The 22408-nt window shown below is 43.2% G+C and overlaps 2 protein-coding genes across 2 annotated transcripts in view; one reads left to right on the forward strand and one right to left on the reverse strand.

Annotated features, from left to right (window-relative positions):
- PRR14L (proline rich 14 like) overlaps positions 1 to 5986 on the forward strand; it is a 61152-nt gene extending 55166 nt beyond the window's left edge. The window contains exon 9 of the mRNA XM_077294111.1: positions 4553 to 5986. Coding sequence (XP_077150226.1) covers positions 4553 to 4844 — 292 coding nt within the window. The 3' untranslated portion in view covers positions 4845 to 5986. The remainder of the gene's footprint in view (positions 1 to 4552) is intronic.
- Positions 5987 to 7170: 1184 nt separating this feature from the next.
- Positions 7171 to 22408, reverse strand: part of LOC143815210 (serotransferrin-1-like) — a 166909-nt gene continuing 151671 nt past the window's right edge. The window contains exons 15-17 of the mRNA XM_077294224.1: positions 20200 to 20384; positions 7607 to 7796; positions 7171 to 7360 (exon numbers count right to left, since the gene is read on the reverse strand). Of these exons, the coding sequence (XP_077150339.1) occupies positions 7314 to 7360; positions 7607 to 7796; positions 20200 to 20384 (422 nt within the window). The 3' untranslated portion in view covers positions 7171 to 7313. The remainder of the gene's footprint in view (positions 7361 to 7606; positions 7797 to 20199; positions 20385 to 22408) is intronic.

A 22408-nucleotide genomic window follows, 5' to 3' on the forward strand; every position in this document is an offset into this window, starting at 1 on the left:
GCAAAGTACAGCAGTGCACAGGCGCCAGGAAAGGTCAAAGAACCCCGGTACCTGCGCAATGCAGTACTTTTCTCTGCACTCAACAGGGCAGAGAAGTACGCCTGCACAGGAGCGTGATGCCGAGGAAACTACCGTATTTTCCGGCGTATAAGACGACTGGGCGTATAAGACGACCCCCTACTTTTCCAGTTAAAATATAAAATCTTCTTAAGTCGGGGGTCTTATACGCCGTATGTCGTCTTATAGGGCTGGTGACTAATGTGCCTTTTGGGTGGGAGTGGTCCCGATGACGACGAGGGGGCGTCTCACAGGAAAGTGTGAGTGGACTATCCCCCATTACCTCATCGTAGCGCTGAAGCGTGGGGTCTCTGCTGGGAGCGGCGGCTCCTCTTTGTGCCGCGTGGGTGCTGTGGGGCGGTGGCTCCTCTTCTGCAGTGTGGGGCCTCTGTGCTGTGGGGCGGCGGCGGCGTATTTTCATGCGGTCAGTCGGGGCTCCTCCGGCATCTTCTTAAAGCCCGGAGGCCCCGCCGGCAGCTCCATTGCTACGATGCGGTGGCCTCCGGGAAAATGGCCGCTGGGGGCGGCGCATGCTCAGATTCAGATCTCGGGAGCCGAGATCTGAATCTGAGCAGCGGCCATTTTCCCGGAGGCCACTGCATCATAGCAATGGAGCTGCCGGCGGGGCCTCCGGGCTTTAAGAAGATGCCGGAGGAGCCCCGACTGACTGTATGAAAATACGCCACCACCCCACAACACAGAGGCCCCACACTGCAGAAGAGGAGCCGCCGCCCCACAGCACCCACGCGGCACAAAGAGGAGCAGCAGCCGCCGCTCCCCACGCTGCAGCGCTACGATGAGGTAATGGGGAGATACTCCACGCACTTTCCTGTGAGACGCCCCCTCGTCGTCATCAGGACCACTCCCCCACCCACCATATACACCCGGCGTACAAGACGATACCCGGCGTATAAGACGACCCCCGACTTTTAAGAAGATTTTCAGGGGTTAAAAAGTCGTCTTATACGTCGGAAAATACGGTATGTGGATGACGCAGGGACGTGTCATTCACATGAAGCAAGGAGGACGGCATCGCAAGATGATGGGAGGCGCCAGAACAAGACCAGCGGTACCTCTTGGACCGGACCAGTGAGTGTGTTATTTTTCTTCTCAGGTCGTGTTGGGGGCTTATATACAGCATTATAGAATGCTGTATATAAGCCCTGAAAGGCGGTGGCCGTATCTCCTATCGTCCAAACCTGGTGACAGGTTTGCTTTAATTTCCACATTGAGAGAGATTGGTGTATGACTTGCACACTGGGAAGGATCTTTTCCTTCTTTATGGATAATGGAGATGTGTGTTCTTAATTGAGGAGCTTTTAGAGATCACGATAAAGTTGGATAACATATGAGGGGCTAAGGGCAGCAGGAAATGTCTATAGTAGTAGAGAAGCCATCTGGTCACAGGGCTTTCCCTGATTTAGACTCTTTAATGGCTGCCTTTTAACTCCCCCTCACTAAACGGCAGTTCCAAGGCTTCTGTATCCACTTCCGACAAAGTTGGTAGCCCAGACTCTCTAATATAAGTCTGAATACGGGACTTAGTCTGTATTTTGTGTTTTGGGATTGCTATAGTTTTATCCAGTAAATACAGGGATATTCTTGAGTAAAACCTGTTTTTCTGTCAGTGATTTGAGACTGAGACAGAGGTTCACCTTCCAACAAGACAATGACCCAAAGCATACTGTTAAAGAACACTCGAGTGGTTTAAGGTGAAATGTGTTGGAGTGGCCTGATCAAAGCCCAGACCTTAGTCCAAGGGAGAATCTGTGGTCAGATTTGAAGATTGCTGTTCACCAGAGGAAATCATCTAACTTGAAGGAGCTGGAGCAGTTTTACCTTGAAGAGTGGGCATAAATCCCAGTGGAAAGCTCATGGAGACTCATCCAAAGCGACTTGCAGCTGTAATTGCTGTAAATGGAGGCTCTATAAACTATGACTTTAGATGGGTGAATAGTTATGCACACTGAAGTTTTCAGTTATTTTGTCTTATTTGTTATTTGCTTCACAATGAAAAGAAAAACAAATGTTCACAGTTGTAGTAAAGTTATTTACATGAATGCAAACCCTAAAATAAATTGTCAAATTCCAAGTTGTGAGGTAGCCCGAAAACACGAAAAATGCCCCAAGAGGGTGAATACTTTTGCACGCCACTGTATATTACTAAAATTCATTACTTTGCAGTACCCGGATGATTAAATACAAAATAGTTTTTTGGTTTTTTTTTGTTTTTTTGAAACTTTGTATTCCTTCTTTTGATAAATTCAATAAAGACAATCACAAGGCACTACAGTGCCAAGATTTAAAGAAAACAGTCACTGATGGGTGGGAAATAACAGTAGTAGTTATCAACTTATTACTGAAATCCTGGGCGCAGTGTGGGAAAAAACACCAAATGAATATTAAGGAATAGGATAAGAATAACACATCTGATTCGAAAAAGACAGAAGAATAGACAAAAAGAAGGAAGCATGAAAAAAGAGGGGTGAAGAAGAAAAGGTGAGGTAATAGCGCAAAATTGGATTAAGGACGAGCCGCCTTCGAGAAGAGAATTCCTCCAATATGTGAAGCAGGGCCTGAAACTGGAAAAGGGGTTTTATCAGAAAAGAGGGAAAATTGAAATGTTCAATAAGCTGTGGTCTCCGTGGCTTGCCATGGGATAGGTTTGTTATAGAGACCGGGTGAATCAAGACCCAGAATTGGTGAAAACATAACACGTGGCCTATGGTCCTAACTGAGGGGATAGTCATCCTATAGATTTGAGTGTGGAGCTATTAAACAAGGTGGGCTGTCTTATTGGGGGGGCGGGATAAGTTGGGATTGCGGGGTTCGTTTGGGGGGAAAACTGTGTACTGAAAACAAGAATGTAACATGTCAATTGTAATGTTATTCTTACTAAAAATGTATTTGAGTTAAAAAAAAAAAAAAAAAAAAAAGAAAGAAAAGGTGTTTTAAATGTGAGTCCTAAAGAATGCAGGTTCAACTTTCCCTGATAACGGCCAGTAGTCAGCCGTAGATCTGAATTCCAGCCAATAAAACCAGGTTTTGTAAAAACGATCATAAAAATGATTAATTATAGAGGTGTGAATCCCTCTGCGGTTTCTTCTGAATCACGTTACTTGGAGATTTAGATGGAAACCATGATGTAGCTGCTCAGCATAGAGCACAGGATAAATGTGATCCAAAATGTTATGTAAAATGTTCCCAACAAAAGCTTAAAATCAATTAAAAAAAAAAAATGAATCCCCACTCAGGTCTGTCATCTGTAAACCGAAATATAGTGGACTGCCATGTTACTGGTCTTCTGAATTCATTTAGAGGTGTAGTTTGTAAAATAGGGTCACTTATTGGGGGTTCCAATGTTCTGGCACCTCAGGGGCTTTCCCAGTGGGTTATTTCATCCACAAACCATAACAGTTAAAAGTACTTCAGGGCGCAGGTGCTGGGCCTCTCTGACCTTTCCCGACGCCTGCGCACTGAAGTACTTTGGTCTGCCCACAACAGGGCAGATAAGTACACCTGCTGGAGAGCGATGAAACAAGCACGAGGGCAGCTTTGCAAGAAGATCGGAGGACCCGGACCTGCGACACCCATCGGACCGGATGGCCCCGGATAAGTATAATGAAAGTTATTTTTCTTATCTTGCAGGTTGGATCGGGGTCTTATCTACAGCATTATAGAATGCTGTAGCTAAGCCCTGAAAGTTGGTGGCCGAATCTTATATTGGCCAAAACTGCTGACAGGTTCCCTTTAGCCATTTAAATGGCCAGTGTAATTTATATTATGCCATTGCTGATGGGTTACCATGGCAGCTGAGGGTCTGCCGAAGGCCCCCGTATACTGCCATTTTGGTTCTCCGGAATTGTAATTTTTTTTGGTCAACCAACCCAAAACTTCAATAGAAAAAGCAATCAAAACATTATATGTACCTCATAATGGCATCAATAAAATAAGAGTGAGCTAGGGGCGCAAAAAAAAAAAAAAAAAAACCTCCCACAGTACTGTCAATGGGGAAAAAGGTTCTCACAAAAATGGCGACAAACAGAATTTAAAAAAAAAAAAAAATTTGATGTATTTATTTTTAAACCAGTAGAAGAAAAAATAATTAAAAATAAAAAATCTGACATTTTGCCAAAATCCCTACAGACATGGAAAATCGGGTTCATATGTTAATTTTACCATAGCAAATAGCATGAACTGCAAAAATACCCTCCCCCATAAAAAAATGAAGATTTGCATTTGTCCCACATTAAAAAAAAAAAAAAAAAAAAAAAAAAAAACAAGCCTTAAAAAAAGGCTCTTAGAAGAGGAGACAAAACGACAAAAAAATCCTTAGTTATTATAGGGTTATATTTGGTTTAAATGTTGACACTCCTCCATAGAGCTATAGATATTACATGTAACCTGTGCTTCCATATGTTTCCTTTCCATTCTATTCATGCTCAGGGCTTCATCATCTGTATCACGTTTGGCTTGTTTTGGTTTTTTTTTACAGTAGCCTAGAGACAATCTTTGAAGAGCCCCAAGAAAAGAATGGAGTCTTAATTTCAGTCTCCCAACAAAAGAGGAAACGTATCCTGGAGTTCAGAGACTGCACAGTTCCAAGACTCAAGCGACCAAAAGGAAAGATGAAAGTAATGACCAGCTGCAAACGGGGAAGGAAAGCTGCCATGGAGGGGGTACAGCTCGATGCCCTTCTGATACAGAAACTCATGGACCTGGAAAACTGTCTTTTGGAGGAAGAAGTCATGGAAAGAAATTCAACAGCTTCCGAAATGCCAAGCTGATAGATGACCTATACTAATGTTTAGTATGGTTTACACTAATGTTTAGCTTATTCAGTTAAATTAAGAATCTTTTATCAATCATTCTCTAAATGTAATTATTTTGATAAGTTGGACGGGTAATTGATGATTTTTTTTCTATTTCTGCCACAGAAAGACTGAAGGCTTTATCGGCATTTCACAAAATGTTATGGTTTTATTATGATGTCACCAAAGGATTACGTGATCTGAACTTTGGCATCAGGAAATGCGACTTGAGCTAAAGGATTTGCATGTTCACTCGGGATGTAGTTCTATAATGATCTTTTGTTGAGTTGGTCATAAACCATCTAAACCCTGCACTGGAAAGTGAAGAATAACATTAATGCACTTAAATAAATATTGTCTATATTTATAAATATATATATATATTCATAGTTTTAATGCAAAAGAAACCAATTTTAGCATTTTCCCTTTTAATCAGGTGATTTAAAGCTGTTTGATTCAGGTTTGTGCTTCCTCCTATGTAATAAATGCCAGATTGGGTCCTTTCATAGAGTTTTTTTGAGCAGAAATTCTACAAATCTCAACTCGTTGAGTGTCTGTTTGGGAAACACAGCAAAAATACTCAGTGTGTAAATAGCCATTTGGTGCACGTTTTTTTTTAGGCATTTTGCAGTGCTGATTACTTTCTGATTTTTTCTAAAATGAGTCACAGAATACTGCTTTGGGTTTAATATCCTATTTAATAAAAAAAATATATTTAAATTTTTCTTGTGCCTTGCAAGATACTGTGAAGGAAGTTCTGGTAAAACTTATTTTTAAACCTAAAGGCTTTAATCTACACCATTGGCTTTGAATCTAGCTGTTACAAAACCAGTTTTGTTATTTTTTTGTTTGCTCTGATTTGACTGTGATTCTATTAGAATATCCAGGCTCATGGGTATAGTTTACGTACTCACTGCAGTTTTTTGTGACCTGGTCAATGTGTTAACAATGCAGGATGCTCCTGTGAGGGTTAATGTAATTTCTCAACTTCTGTGTGATAGTGATAAGCAGCAGGCAGTCTTGCTGTGTTACTTGGACTTTGTTTCTGTAAATTACAGATAAGTTTGTTTTTGTGTGTTTAAGTTATAAATTGTAATAAATACCAATTGTTCTCACCTAATTAAATGAAATGTTTATTTTGTAGAAAAAAAGTCATAACTAATACAGTAACATTATTTGGGTGTTAAAAAGAAATGAGGTTATGCCGAGAGTTGTAGTTCTCATCTCTAAGCGTGCCACAAGTTGCTGACCTTGCTATAATATAATCTACTGCAATAGCATAAAGTGTGATATTTTGCCCATACAGCCTCCAAAATGCCATCTGTACTACATAATTTTTAGCTACGAAATAGACATAGCAGATTAGAAAATGGTACATTCAAAATGAAAATACATTTAGTAAAGAATTCTATTAAAAAAAAAACTGTTGCAGAAAAGCCTGTGAGGTGCCCTTTAATCATTGGCTATGTGGCTACTTTAGCCGCAGCGGAAATCACACTACCGGAGTTTGCTACATTGCAGCGCTTTGCAAGTCAATGGGGTCAAATTACGACACCTACACACGACTGTGAGAAGCAAGCCACAAAAAATGAGACCTGGTAGGATTTGTTTTAAGACTTCCTTGAATTGATATTGTTTCTGTCGGAATGTGACCCCCTTCACTTGTATAATGCTGAAATGTAGCAGCGGCACCAAGCAAACTCCGGCCATATGACTGCTGCTGCGGCCAAAGTAGTCATGGAGCCCTAACCTTACACTTACATGTTTCAGGTTCCTTATAAGTCGCAGCATAATAAGGTGGTGTGATTACACTTGACATTTCTAGCCACAATGGACCAATGGGGAAAAAAAGTCAATGTGACAAGCCATATAGTGCAGATACACAATGCTGCAGGACATAAAAAAGAACAATAGAAACAGTAATAAATATAAAGTGGATGGTTCATCCACTTGCGACTCGCTGGATGCCTTGTAATTTAATGGAGAATCCAAAAGGCCTTACTGTTCAACAGACGGCACATTTGTCTGCATTTGATAGAACAGAACACTGCCAAGGCAGAGCAAACTGAGCTGGCGCAAGGCTTAGCTGATAGTGTGGCTGACACATGAGAAGTCATCCACCTCAATCACACAGAGGGGGTGTGTAATTGCCGTCCAGGAGGGTGCATCAAGCATGGTCCAGAGATGGCTGCTGGCCTGCTTGGTGCCGAATGGTACACACGGTCGGACAAGTTTAAAGCTTTATTTTAGAGGTATGAGCCAACAGGTTATAGAAAGGATGTAGGGCAGTAAAAGGAGACACAATGTGATGCAGCTGATTTAATTAGGAAAATCTTATGACTGGTTGCATCTTAAGCCTTTCTAGTTTAAGATTGTGTGATGTATAAACTGGCCAACTTTAGTTGTTTTGTTTGTTTTTTTACAAATGTGTATACGATATGGAAGTTACTTCTTCTCTGTGCAGATGTCGGAAGTGCAGAAATCTAAGATGCCTAAAAGAAAAATAAATTAATAAATACTGTGGATAGTAAGATGAAATATTTGCAGATTTATATATTTTTTTTTAGTATTACAAATTAAGAGTAACAAAAATAGATGAATATAGGCACTGAGTAATATATGCATGATGAAAAACAATACTAAAATTCATACTCTGCTGGCTATTCTAATTTAAAGTTTAAGAATTGTTGTAAAATAATCTGAGAATAGATGTACATAAATAGAGGAATATTTAATACCTGCATGTGTACATTCAAACACAGAGTCTGCTAGCTGCGTGAAGCTGTCTCCTAGTATGTCTAGAAGTCCATAGTGCCCAGTTGGGAGAAGGCAAGCAGTTGAGTCTTTGAATAGTAGATCACCCTCTCCATATTTCTGCACTGATCTGAAGAGATGAAACATGGAGTCTTTGCTTGGTCCTAAATTTTCCTAAGAATCAGATCAAACAAATGGCAACACTAAAATAAATCCCAATAGTGAGCAAATTTAAACTTGCGCTATTTCAGACATTTAAAGGCCTCCTTCACATGTCTGTTAACAGTACATTCATTTTTTTCACGGTTACCACCCACACCCATCATAACCTATGGTGCTATGCACATGTCTGTTTTTTTCCAGCAGCACAGATGACAAGGGCCAATACAAGTCTATGGATCCATAAAAAACACATACAGTACACGGATGGCATCAGTGTGTACTCTTTGTGCTGTACATGTTTAACATTGCGAAGTATAAGAAAAGCTTTGTAATGCAATTCTTTCTTTATCCATACCGTAAAATCACTAATGCTAAGAACAGACCACACGGTACCATTTAACCCCTTAATCCCATATGACGTACTATCCCGTCAAGGTGACCTGGGACTTAATTCCCAGTGACGGGATAGTACGTCATAGCCGATCGGCCGCGCTCACGGGGGGAGCGCGGACGATCGCGGCCGGGTGTCAGCTGCCTATCGCAGCTGATATCCGGCACTATGTGCCAGGAGCGGTCACGGACCGCCCCCGGCACATTAACCCCCGGCACACCGCGATCAAACATGATCGCAGTGTACCGGAGGTACAGGGAAGCATCGCGCAGGGAGGGGGCTCCCTGCGGGCTTCCCTGAGACGATCGGTACAAGGGAATGTACTCACCTTGTACCGAGCGTCTCCTCCCTGCAGGCCCCGGATCCAAAATGGCCGCTGGGCTACTTCTGGGTCCTGCAGGGAGTACTTCCGGGTCCGGAGCAGGCTGCAGATGAAAGCTGCAGCCTGCAGCGATGTGAGTGAGAGCGCCAATCTGATAGAGTGCTATGCAAACTATCAGATCGGCGATCTGTGATGTCCCCCCCCCTGGGACAAAGTAAAAAAGTTAAAAAAAAAAAAATTCCACATGTGTAAAAAAAAAAAATAAAAAAAATCCTAAATAAGAAAAAAAAAAATATTATTCCCATAAATACATTTCTTTATCTAAAAAAAAAATAAATAAAAGTACACATATTTAGTATCACCGCGTCCGTAACGACCCAACCTATAAAACTGTCCCACTAGTTAACCCCTTCAGTGAACACCGTAAGAAAAAAAAAAAAAAAACGAGCCAAAAAACAACGCTTTATTATCATACCGCCGAACAAAAAGTGAAATAACACGCGATCATAAAGACGGATATAAATAACCATGGTACCGCTGAAAATGTCATCTTGTCCTGCAAAAAAACGAGCCGCCATATAGCATCATAACCAAAAAAATAAAAAAGTTATAGTCCTCAGAATAAAGCGATGCCAAAATAATTATTTTTTCTATAAAATAGCTTTTATCGTATAAAAGCACCAAAACATAAAAAAATGATATAAATGAGATATCGCTGTAATCGTACTGACCCAAAGAATAAAACTGCTTTATCAATTTTACCAAATGTGGAACGGTATAAACGCCTCCCCCAAAAGAAATTCATGAATAGCTGGTTTTTGGTCATTCTGCCTCACAAAAATCGGAATAAAAAGTGATCAAAAACTGTCACATGTCCGAAAATGTTACCAATAAAAACGTCAACTCGTCCCGCAAAAAACAAGACCTCACATGACTCTGTGGACCAAAATACGGAAAAATTATAGGTCTCAAAATGTGGAGACGCAAAAACTTTTTTGCTATAAAAAGCGTCTTTTAGTGTGTGACAGCTGCCAATCATAAAAATCCGATATAAAAAACGCTATAAAAGTAAATCAAACCCCCCTTCATCACCCCCTTAGTTAGGGAAAAATAATAAAATTAAAAAAATGTATTTATTTCCATTTTCCCATTAGGGCTAGGGTTAGGGCTAGGGTTAGGGTTGGGGCTAGGGTTGGAGCTAAAGTTAGGGTGGGGCCAAAGTTAGGGATAGGGTTGGGGATAAAGTTAGGGTTGGGGATAAAGTTAGGGTTAGGGTTTGGATTACATTTACGGTTGGGATTAGGGTTGGGATTCGAATTAGAGGTGTGTCAGGGTTAGGGGTGTGGTTAGGGTTACAGTTGGGATTAGGGTTAGGGGTGTGTTTGGATTAGTTTCAGGTAGAATTGGGGAGTTTCCACTGTTCAGGCACATCAGGGGCTCTCCAAACGCGACATGGCGTCCGATCTCAATTCCAGACAATTCTGCGTTGAAAAAGTAAAACAGTGCTCCTTCCGAGCTCTCCCGTGCGCCCAAACGGGACAAATTGGACAACAACTTTTGGGGTCCAAGTTCTCTTGTTATCTCTGGGAAAATAAAAATTTGGGGGGCTAAAAATAATTTTTGTGGGAAAAAAAGGATTTTTTATTTTCACTGCACTGCGTTGTAAACTGTAGTGAAACACTTGGGGGTTCAAAGTTCTCACAACACATCTAGATAAGTTCCTTGGGAGGTCTAGCTTCCAATATGGGGTCACTTATGGGGGGTTTATACTGTTTGGGTACATCAGGGGCTCTGCAAATGCAACGTGACGCCTGCAGACCAATCCATCTAAGTCTGCATTCCAAATGGCGCTCCTTCCCTTCCGAGCTCTGCCATGCGCCCAAACAGTTGTTCCCCCCCACATATGGGGTATCAGCGTACTCAGGATAAATTGGACAACAACTTTTGGGGTGAAAATATAAAACTGGGGGCTAAAATATCATTTTACCCTTCGCCACGACAGCACCCCACATGAGAGAGAGGGATCCGCCCCATAGGAACAGGAAACCTACAGAATAAAAGGAGGCGGTCCCCTCTCCTCCTCAGTTTAGGTTTCCTGTTCCTACAGGGACCCAGCTTACCTACAGATGAAGAGGATCCCTGGGCCATGCACCCGCCTGCGTCGGTCTCTGTGGGAACGGCAGGGGCTGCGGTTCCAGAAGCAGCGGCGGGGGAGCCCCTGCTTGCAGCCTCCCCCCTCGTCTGGCCAAACATCCACGGTCCGGGTCCGGTCACCGTGGGTCCGCCCGGCACCGTGAGGACGCGCGCGCTGCTGCGGCCGGCTTAATATCCCCAGCCGCCGCATGGTGAGTGAGAGCGGCGCGTCTAACCCGGAAGTCGCTGGAGCACTTCCGGGTTGGTCCGGGGAGGCAGGAGAATGGGCGGCAAATTTAAAAAGGCAGCGCTAGCGTCGGGCCGGTGTGTGTAAGATGGCTTCACCGGCCGACGATGCGCACTTGCCCGCAGTGCAACAGCGTTCTCCCAGCAAGGAGAGAAGCGCTAGGAGCAGCACAAAGAGTTGTGGTCGACCTCCAGAGAAGGGTTCTACCACCAAACGAAATCCGCCTCCAGAACCGGTACCTGTCAGCTTCACTGGGTGAGTTTTGAAAGAGTCTCTACCTATATGCTGATATATGTTCCTCCTGTATCTTTCCTAGACTAAGAAAAGGACACACAAATCCAAGCACAAGGAATGTGCTTTATGTACGCAGCCCCTCCCGGATGATTATGTTAAAAAACTGTGTTCGGAGTGTATCATGCAAACCTTACGGCAGGAAAACATAATGACTCCATCAGATGTCAGAGCTATAATCCGGGAAGAAATGCAGGGGTTGGCGCAGACTAGTACCACCAGTACCCGTCAGCTTAGTAGGTCCAAATCTCCGGTCAGTTCACAGTCAGAGGACGTATGTATATCCTCAGGCGAAGCGGAATCCCAGCCGAGCTCATCCGAGACTGAAGGGGGACTTTGTCTTCCCAACAGCAGTGTGGACAATTTAATAAAATCCGTCAGAAGCACGATGGGGTGCTCAGATGAGAAAGAAAGTAAATCGGCTCAGGACATCATGTTCGCGGGGTTAGGACAGAGGAAACGTAGGTCCTTCCCCGTCATAAAAGCTATTAAAGAAATAGTAAAAAAAGAGTGGGATAAGCAAAATAGAGGTTTTCTACCATCATCCTCTAAAAGACGCTATCCCTTCAGCGACGAGGAGTTAAATACCTGGTCGAAGGTGCCGAAAGTGGATGCCGCTGTAGCCTCCACAACCAAACAGTCGGTCCTACCGGTGGAGGATTCAGGAGTCCTGACAGACCCGCTGGACCGTAAAGCGGAAGCTTTACTAAAAAGGTCATGGGAAGCCAACACGGGGGCGTTCAGGCCCGCCATATCTAGCACCTGCACTGCGAGGTCACTACTAGTGTGGATGGAGCAACTGGAGGAACAGATTAGAGGTAGAACTTCGAGAGAGTCAATCCTGCCGAAATTCCCTCCAATCAAGGAAGCAGTAGCATTCCTGGCTGATGCCTCTGTGGATTCGCTACGCCTAGCAGCCAGGTCAGCCGGCCTAGTGAACACAGCTCGGCGAGCACTCTGGCTAAAGAACTGGAAAGGGGACGCACAGGCCAAAGCAAAACTTTGTGCGATCCCCTGCCAGGGTGAGTTTCTTTTCGGAAAAACGCTGGATGAGCTCCTGAGTAAAGCAGGAGAAAGGAAAAAAGGCTTCCCTAACCAGTATCTTCCATCCTACAGGAGAGCCTTCAAAAGACGTCCCTTTACCAGGAACAAGCCGTTCGAACAAAGGGAGCGATGGGAGTCGAAGGACCCGAAGCAAAAAGGTGCCTTTTTTAGCGGGTCCCATAACCCGAAACGTAAATACCGCTAACCAGGAGGTAGGCGGCAGATTAAAATTCTTCCTCCCCAGATGGGAACAAATAACATCCAGCCAGTGGATTCTGGACATTGTACAATACGGCCTAAAATTGGATTTTGACCGAATCCCTTGGGATTCCTTTATAGTAACATCTCCAAAAGGTCAAGACCAACAAAGGGCTCTGGAATCAGAGATCCTATCTCTTCTGTCTAAAAAAGTCCTGATAGAAGTTCCCCAGGATCAAGAAGGGAAGGGGTTCTATTCCCCTTTATTCTTGATCAATAAGCCTGATGGTTCATTTAGAACCATCATAAACCTCAAGAGATTAAACGCCTTCCTGCGTAATCATACCTTCAAAATGGAATCCATTAGTTCAACCATAAAACTCTTGTTTCCTAGGTGTGTCATGGCCGGAATAGACTTAAAGGATGCCTATTATCATCTTCCCATACATGCCGAACATCAAAAGTATCTAAGGGTAGCAATCATCCTGGAAGGACAGGTTCGTCACTTTCAGTATGTTGCAATGCCATTTGGGCTTTCTATGGCTCCCCGCGTCTTCACTAAGGTGATATTAGAAGTGATGGCTCATCTACGTCAACGAGATACCTTGATAATACCCTACCTAGATGACTTTCTAGTGGTGGGAAACTCTATGCTCCAGTGTAAAACCCGTCTATCTAATACGATCTCGTCCCTACAGGAGTTAGGTTGGATCGTCAACTTCGAGAAATCCCGGCTGGATCCAGAAACCGTCCAGACATTTCTAGGAATCCAGCTAGACTCCGTAAGTCAGAGATGCTTCCTCCCCCAGGCAAAGAAACTGACTATACAATCAAGGGTATCAGACGCAATACGCAACCCCTACATGACACTAAGGAAGGGCATGTCTTTGCTGGGGTCATTATCATCATGTATCCCTGCTGTACCATGGGCACAATTTCATACTCGTCAATTACAGTATGAGGTATTGTCGGCTCAGGGAAAAGACGGACATCTAGAAAGCAGAATATCTCTTTCCAAAGATGTCTTAGAATCACTATCCTGGTGGCTAGACATGGACCACCTCTCAGAGGGTGTGCCATGGATAATAGACCCGTCTAAAATAATTACCACCGACGCCAGCCCTATTGGGTGGGGAGCACATATGAAAGACAGTCTGGCCCAAGATACTTGGGACCAGGCAGAATTGTCATGTTCCTCCAATTGGAAGGAGCTAAAAGCGGTAGAATATGCCTTAAATCACTTTCTTCCGCAGATTCAAGGAGCAAATGTAAGAATTTACTCGGACAATTCCACCACAGTGGCATATGTGAACCGTCAAGGTGGTACAAGGTCAGGAAGTCTAATGACCATAGCTGCAGACATCTTCCAGCTGGCAGAGACTCATTTAACATCCCTAACAGCCCTGCACATCAGAGGTGTAGAGAACATCAGGGCAGACTACCTCAGCCGAAACGAGTTACGTCAAGGGGAATGGACCTTAAACAGATCCATATTCAGTATGATAACAGAATCATGGGGGATACCACAAATCGACCTATTTGCCACAAGAGACAACCGGCAAGTAAGAAGGTTCGCTTCCCTGAACGCCATGGATCACCCAGATATGTTGGACTCTCTCCACCATCCTTGGAGGTTCCAGCTGGCATACGCCTTTCCTCCGATGTCTCTGATTCCACTAGTGATCAGAAAAATCAGGAGGGAACAAGCAAGAGTGATCCTCATTGCACCATTCTGGCCGAAAAGACCATGGTTCTCTTGTCTCCAGACCATGTGCCTATGCGATCCATGGATTCTCCCATCAGACAAGAAACTGCTGTCCCAAGGCCCCTTTTTCCACCCGCAAGTGAAAGGTCTTCACTTGACGGCGTGGAATTTGAGAGGCAACTACTAAGATCAAGAGGGTTCTCAGCAGAACTAGTAAACACCCTCTTATTGAGCAGGAAAAGATCTACCACCCTGATATATAGTAGGGTATGGAATAAATTCTTAGACTTTTACACGGTACCGTTCACTAAGCAAGTTCCAGTCACACCTATTCTAGAGTTCTTGCAAAAAGGCCGAGAGTTGGGGTTATCTGTAAATACCTTAAGAGTTCAGGTCTCGGCATTGGGAGCCCTATATGGATGCAATATAGCAGCTAATAGGTGGATCTCCAGATTCATAAAATCTTGTGAACGTAGTAAACCGGTCCATATTCCCCGTCTACCTCCGTGGGATTTAAATCTAGTGCTAGAAGCCTTAACCAGCTCCCCATTTGAGCCACTAGATTCAATACCTTTAAAAGTCCTGACATATAAAGTAGCCCTCTTGGTAGCCCTAACCTCAGCTAGACGGGTTAGCGACATCCAGGCCCTATCAGTAGACCCACCTTTCTTACTGATATTCCATGATCGGATAATCCTAAAACCAGACCCCTCATACCTCCCTAAGGTAGCGTCCACCTACCACAGGTCCCAAGAGATATTTCTCCCTTCCTTTTTTGATTCACCTGTAACTCCAGAACAGCATAAATTCCACACCTTAGATGTCAGAAGAGCCATCCTGACCTATATAGAAAGGTGTCAGACATGGAGGGAGAGTAGGGCTCTGTTTATCTCCTTTCAGGGCCACAAGAAAGGACATGGGGTCACGAGAGCTACCATATCTCGATGGATCAGAGATGCTATCTGCTTGGCCTATACGTCAAAAGGCGAGATTCCTCCAGTGGGTATTAAAGCGCATTCAACACGAGCCATGGCTTCCTCCTGGGCGGAACAAGCGGATGTACCGATCCATTTAATATGTAAGGCCGCAACTTGGTCTACACCTTCTACCTTTTACAACCATTATAGACTTGATCTATCTGCATCTTCTGATCTGACCTTTGGGAGAGCTGTTCTTAATACAGTAATCCCACCCAAATAATGAATCTCTGAAAATCTCTCATGTGGGGTGCTGTCGTGGCGAAGGGTAAAAAGCCGGATTACTCACCGGTAATGCTCTTTTAATGAGTCCACGACAGCACCCATTTACTACCCTCCCTAAGTTATGCACAGCTCTTCCTTTTAAATTCACAAATAATGGTTGTATAGAGTTTAAGATATTTTGCTGAATAAGAATTAATACTAAAGCTTTTGCGGTTCCCTTTTTGTACTCTGTAAACTAAACTGAGGAGGAGAGGGGACCGCCTCCTTTTATTCTGTAGGTTTCCTGTTCCTATGGGGCGGATCCCTCTCTCTCATGTGGGGTGCTGTCGTGGACTCATTAAAAGAGCATTACCGGTGAGTAATCCGGCTTTTTTCTGAAAAAAAAAAATTATTTTCACGGCTCTGCGTTATAAACTGTAGTGAAACACTTGGGGGTTCAAAGCTCTCAAAACACATCAAGATAAGTTCCTTAGGGGGTCTACTTTCCAAAATAGTGTCACTTGTGGGGGGTTTTAATGTTTAGGCACATCAGGGGCTCTCCAAACGCGACATGGTGTCCCATCTCAATTCCAGTCAATTTTGCATTGGAAAGTCAAATTGCGCTCCTTCCTTTCCGAGCTCTGCTATGCGCCCAAACAGTGGTTTACCCCCACATATGGGGTAACGTTGTACTCAGGACAAATTGAACAACAACTTTTGTGGTCTAATTTCTTCTCTTACCCTTGGGAAAATAAAAAATTGGGGGCGAAAAATTCATTTTTGTGAAAAAATATGATTTTTTATTTTTACGGCTCTGCATTATAAACTTCTGTGAAGCACTTGTTGGGTCAAAGTGCTCACCACACATCTAGATAAGTTCCTTAAGGGGTCTACTTTCCAAAATGGTGTCACTTGTGGGGGGTTTCAATGTTTAGGCACATCAGGGGCTCTCCAAACGCAACATGGCGTCCTATCTCAATTCCTGTCAATTTTGCATTGAAAAGTCAAATGGCGCTCCTTCCCTTCCGAGCTCTGCCATGCACCCAAACAATGGTTTACAGCCACATATGGGGTATCAGCGTACTCAGGACAAATTGCACAACAATTTTTGGGGTCCAATTTCTTCTCTTACCCTTGGGAAAATAAAAAATTGGGGGTGAAAAGATCATTTTTGTGAAAAAATGATTTTTTATTTTTACGGCTCTGCATTATAAACTTCTGTGAAGCACTTGGTGGGTCAAAGTGCTCACCACACATCTAGATAAGTTCCTTAAGGGGTCTACTTTCCAAAATGGTGTCACTTGTGGGGGGTTTCAATGTTTAGGCACATCAGGGGCTCTCCAAACGCAACATGGCGTCCCATCTCAATTCCAGTCAATTTTGCATTGAAAAGTCAAATGGCGCTCCTTCGCTTCCGAGCTCTGTCATGTGCCCAAAAAGTGGTTTACCCCCACATATGGGGTATCGGCGTACTCAGGACAAATTGTACAACATCTTTTGGGGTCCATTTTCTCCTGTTACCCTTGGTAAAATAAAACAAATTGGAGCTGAAGTAAATTTTGTGTGAAAAAAAGTTAAATGTTCATTTTTATTTAAACATTCCAAAAATTCCTGTGAAACACCTGAAGGGTAAATAAACTTCTTGAATGTGGTTTTGAGCACCTTGAGGGGTGCAGTTTTTAGAATGATGTCGCACTTGGTTATTTTCAATCATATAGACCCCTCAAAATGACTTCAAATGAGATGTGGTCCCTAAAAAAAAATGGTGTTGTAAAAATGAGAAATTGCTGGTCAACTTTTAACCCTTATAACTCCCTAACAAAAAAAAATTTTGGTTCCAAAATTGTGCTGATGTAAAGTAGACATGTGGCAAATGTTACTTATTAAGTATTTTGCGTGACGTATCTGTGATTTAAGGGCATAAAAATTCAAAGTTGGAAAATTGTGAAATTTTCAAAATTTTTGCCAAATTTCCATTTTTTTCACAAATAAACACAAGTTATATCGAATAAATTTTACCACTAACATGAAGTACAATATCGCAAGAGAAAACAATGTCAGAATCGCCAAGATCCGTTGAAGCGTTCCAGAGTTATAACCTCATAAATGGACAGTGGTCAGAATTGTAAAAATTGGCCCGGTCATTAACGTGCAAACCACCCTCGGGGCTTAAGGGGTTAAGGAAACCTTAAGTCTTTCTGTCTGCTAGCACAGAGATGGTACTCATTGCACTTAGAGTAAAGACAAAATACAGTCCTGAGAAAAGCGAAGTACATTCTCTTTGAAGATTATGGTTCTACATATATGGACATAAAATAAAAAAAACTTGGTCTTCAGATGAACTATAACACAGACCAATCATACTGTTGCTATTTAAAGGGCACCTGTCACCCCGTTTTTTCCGTATGAGATAAAAATACTGTTAAATAGGGCCTGAGCTGTGCATTACAATAGTGTATTTTGTGGACCCCGATTCCCCACCTATGCTGCCGAAATACGTTACCAAAGTAGTCGTTTTCGCCTGTCAATCAGGCTGGTCTGGTCAAAAGGGCGTGGTGTCTTCCCCCAGATCTTGCTTAGTTTTCCGTTGGTGGCGTAGTGGTGTGCGCATGCCCAAGGTCCCAAATCCACATCACAGGGGAGTGAAAAGAGCGAGATGTGCTGTATTTCATTGGTGATCGGTGGGCGCGGCCATCTTCCTTTGGCCACGCGTGCGCAGAAGCGGCGCTCTGCTGGCCGCGGCTTCAGGATAATGGCCGCGGGATGCCGCGCGTGCGCAGATGGAGATCGCGGCGGCCATTTTCCTGAAGCCGAGATGCGAACTCTGCTTCAGGAAAATGGCCGCCGCGATCTCCATCTGCGCACGCGCTGCATCCCGCGGCCATTTTCCTGAAGCCGCGGCCAGCAGAGCGCCGCTTCTGCGCACGCGTGGCCAAAGGAAGATGGCCGCGCCCACCGATCACCAATGAAATACAGCACATCTCGCTCTTTTCACTCCCCTGTGATGTGGATTTGGGACCTTGGGCATGCGCACACCACTACGCCACCAACGGAAAACTAAGCAAGATCTGGGGGAAGACACCACGCCCTTTTGACCAGACCAGCCTGATTGACAGGCGAAAACGACTACTTTGGTAACGTATTTCGGCAGCATAGGTGGGGAATCGGGGTCCACAAAATACACTATTGCAATGCACAGCTCAGGCCCTATTTAATAGTATTTTTATCTCATACGGAAAAAACGGGGTGACAGGTTCCCTTTAACAAAAACTAAGCCAAAATGTATAAGCAGTGGATGAGAAATTAAGTGCACCCCATAAATAAGCAGGCTGTAGAATACTTTTTAGCAGAAATAACTAAAGCAATTTGTTTTTTCTGTATGACGTTGTAAATCTCGCTCATCATTCTGGATAAATTTGTCCCACTTTGTTTTATTATTTGCGTGTATTGGGATCCTTGTCTAATAACATAGCTCGCTTCAAAGTTTTAACCTTTTTAATGCATTGCCTCACATTTGACACTAAAGTACTCTGGTATATTGAGAGTTCATGGCTGACTCAGTAGCTACAGAGTGCACAGGTCCTGTAGCTGCAAAACAAACCCAAATCATCATCCCTGGACTACCATAGTTGACAGCTGGTATGAGTTCTTTGTCCTGCTATGCTGTGTTTTGGCTTTTGCCAAATGTGGCACATGGTTTTATGGTCAAGCCTCTCTACTTTGGTCTCGTCTGTTCAAAGGACATTGTTCCCGTATTCTTGTGCTTTATTCAGATGCAACTTTACAAACTTTCTGTGTTACCATGTTTTTTTCTTTTTATAATGAGGCTTTCATCTGGAAACCCTTCCAAATAAGCTATACTTGTTCAGTCTTTTTCTAATTGTACTGTCATGAACTTGACCATTTATTTACTGAGGCCTTTAGAGTTTGAGCTACAGCTCTTGGGTCTTTTCAATTTCTCTGATCATTGCACAGTCTAATCTTGGGGTGAATTTGCTGGAACATCAACTGTCTTCAATGTTTTCCAGTTGTGAATAAACGTTCTCACTGTAGAATCATGAACTCCAAATGTTTGCAAATGGCCTTACGGTTGGGGTGGTCTGAAGTTAACACTGATTTAATCCTAATCTAATTACTTTTTTAATATACTTGAATTAAAAATACCCTACCGTTCCCTCTCTGCTCTAACTGCTTTATTTTTTACCAACTTTCTGTTTGAGGACATAGCCATTTGAGAATCCCCAATACATGCTGAGGTACTCAAATGCGATGTCATCAACCTCTATCCCCACCCAGAAACAGTGTCATCACTGACATCGGTTTCGGGCACTGAACTAGGCTGTGCTGTACTGAGCATGCATCGGTTGTCAATTCCAACATATACTCAGCAGGATCTTGTCACTGTAATATTTTGCATTTTGGCCAGTTTTTTCCTTAAATGACAGTGTAATTTGTCATATGTTGTTAACCAAAACTTGCATTTACATAATTATATATATATATATATATATATATATATATATATATATATACACTAAGGACATGATTTTATAGATTTAATATGTACTTATATGGAAAACTATAGGATTTTAAGAGGGTGTACCGAGTTCTTGTCATGACTAGCTGTCCAGTCAAATATTTTTTTCCCTAACAGTCCCTCCCCAAAGAATTTAATTCAGCTCAACTAAACAGGCGCACACTATTTCTATGATAGGAAGGAGATAAGTGCCTACACCATACTTCTGTTGAAGCTCGTTCTGATGGTGATATGGTGGTCCTCAAAGACGTGATTGAATTTCTTAGCTCAATATTGTTTGCATAATCTGCCTGAAACATACTCTTGTTCGGCTTTAATTAGCTGATTTTACCAGTTCTTTGCTTCATCTTGAGCTACCATACTTACCTGTGATTTCATTAAGAACTCATAAATCTTTGCAGTGATTACAGGACGTGTCATCACTATACTTGGCGGGATCACTCCCAGATTGCAGTGTTTGAATTCTGTTAATGGAACCTTTTCACCATTTGGACACAAAAGTTCAAGTCCTGAGAGGGCTAAATCATGAGCCCAACCAGAGCTCCGAAGATCTGTGAAGAAACATCCAGTATGTAAGCAATCACATATAACAACAAGCCATAGTTTCTATCTAAAATAGAGGATCGTCACCCAAAGACACAATGCCTATCTACTGACCTAGAAATTTGTGAGATGCCTAAGCCAAATAATAATGTACTAGTAAATATGTTTTTTTTTATATAAAATTCAAACTATTAAAAGTAAAAGAGAATCTACAAATCAACTTTTATCCCCTGCCCCACCCAAGCCCGACAAGTGATGGATTTTAATATGACAGGGACATGTGAAAGGAGCTTTAACACATAACAATTTTTCATGTTATAAAAATTTATTGGCCAGTCCCACAACCCTACCTTGCTATTAAGGCTATGTGCACACGTTCAGGATTTCTTGAAGAAATTTCCTGAGCAAAACCGGACATTTTCTACAAGAAATCCGCATGTGTTTTTTGCTCGGTTTTTTTTTGCGTTTTTTTCCGGAGATTTCCCAATGCAATCATATAGTGGGAAATCCGCAAAATTAATGAACATGCTGCGTTTTTTACCGCGATGTGTTTTTTTCGTGGAAAAAAAAACGCATCATGTGCACAAAAATTGCGGAATGCATTCTAAATGATGGGATGCATAATGAATGTGTTTTTATAGCGAAAAAAAGTGTGCACACAGCCTAAAGGGAATCTGTCAAAGTTTTTACTGTTTAATCTGAGAGCCGTATAATGTAGAGACAGGGGACAACTTCTATGCTCAATGCATTCAAAGATGTGTGCCAGTGTACCTAGAAGAATTGATGCAGTTGTGAAGAGAAACAATGGTCACAGAAACTATATATGTGATTTGGATTTCAATTTTGTTGCTTCACTTTGTATTTTGTTAATTAAAAATAAACAGTTAACATTTCTATTTGAGAAAGCTTTCTTGCGTTGCGGCACAGTATTGTATATCCGCCTGAAGTTGGGATTCATAGTCAGGTCTTCTTGTGAGAGTAAAAGGCCACTTAATTGCTTCTGTTGAACATCAGTGTGAAAAGCTACAGGGGAGGGCTATCAAGGAGATTAAAAAAAGGAAAAGTTGGAGGGAGCACCTGAGTGAGAGTTACAGAGATGTCCACTCCAGAAACAAATCCCACCAAGGACAACATCTGCAAAGCGTTTGTATGTTCTCTCTGTGTTGTTTGTGTGGGTTTCCTCCGGGCACTCCGGCTTCCTCCCACATTCCAAAGACATACTGATAGGGAATTTAGATTGTGAGCCCCATTGGGGACAGCGATGATAATGTCTGTAAAGCGCTGCAGAATATGTTAACGCTATATAAAAATAAAGATTATTATTATGAGGGTGAACTCTAGTAGGCAGTAGCGTAGCTACCAGGGGGGCAGAGGGGGCAGTTGCCCAGGACCTTGCGCTCTGAGGGGGCCCACCAGGAGCTACGCTACCGTAACTGCATCGGCGCGCCGCAGTTACATTCTGCGGCAGAGCAGGGAGAATCAATCTCCCTGCTCTGCCGCTATGGGGCCCCTGAGCAGGTGGGCGGGGCCCGGTGCCAGCAGTGGGTTGCCCGTCATCGCATGGTGAGCTGTATCGGCATGTAGCCGATACAGCTCACATCATTGATGAGGGAAGGAACGCTGCCTTCTCCCATCATTCCCCTGTCGGCGTCTGACGCCGACACTGACAGCAGGCGCGATGACGTCACCGCCCGGCGCCCGCTGTCAGGACAAGAGCGAGAGCAGGAAGCACCGAACGGGGAAGAGAGGTGAGTATTTATTGTAGGTTTTTTACGGGGGCCGGTCACGTGATGGTATCACGTGTCAGTGACGTCACGCAAGGTCCTGCAGCCGCGCTGCGCCTTGCCGGCTCTTTCTTAGGACAGAGCCCTGCCTGTGCACGGTAGATTGTTTTTTCTTTGGGAGGTACGCCTGTCACCAGCCGGGACGGCGCCCCCCAGATTATTGCCTCCTTGTTACCTAGCCCTTTACCATCAATTTCCTTCTGGCACCCGTCTGAACTGAAATATTGGAACTGAAAGGACGCCATCTG

The sequence above is a fragment of the Ranitomeya variabilis genome, chromosome 1 (assembly GCF_051348905.1).
Source record: "Ranitomeya variabilis isolate aRanVar5 chromosome 1, aRanVar5.hap1, whole genome shotgun sequence".
Classification (NCBI taxonomy): Eukaryota; Metazoa; Chordata; class Amphibia; order Anura; family Dendrobatidae; genus Ranitomeya; species Ranitomeya variabilis.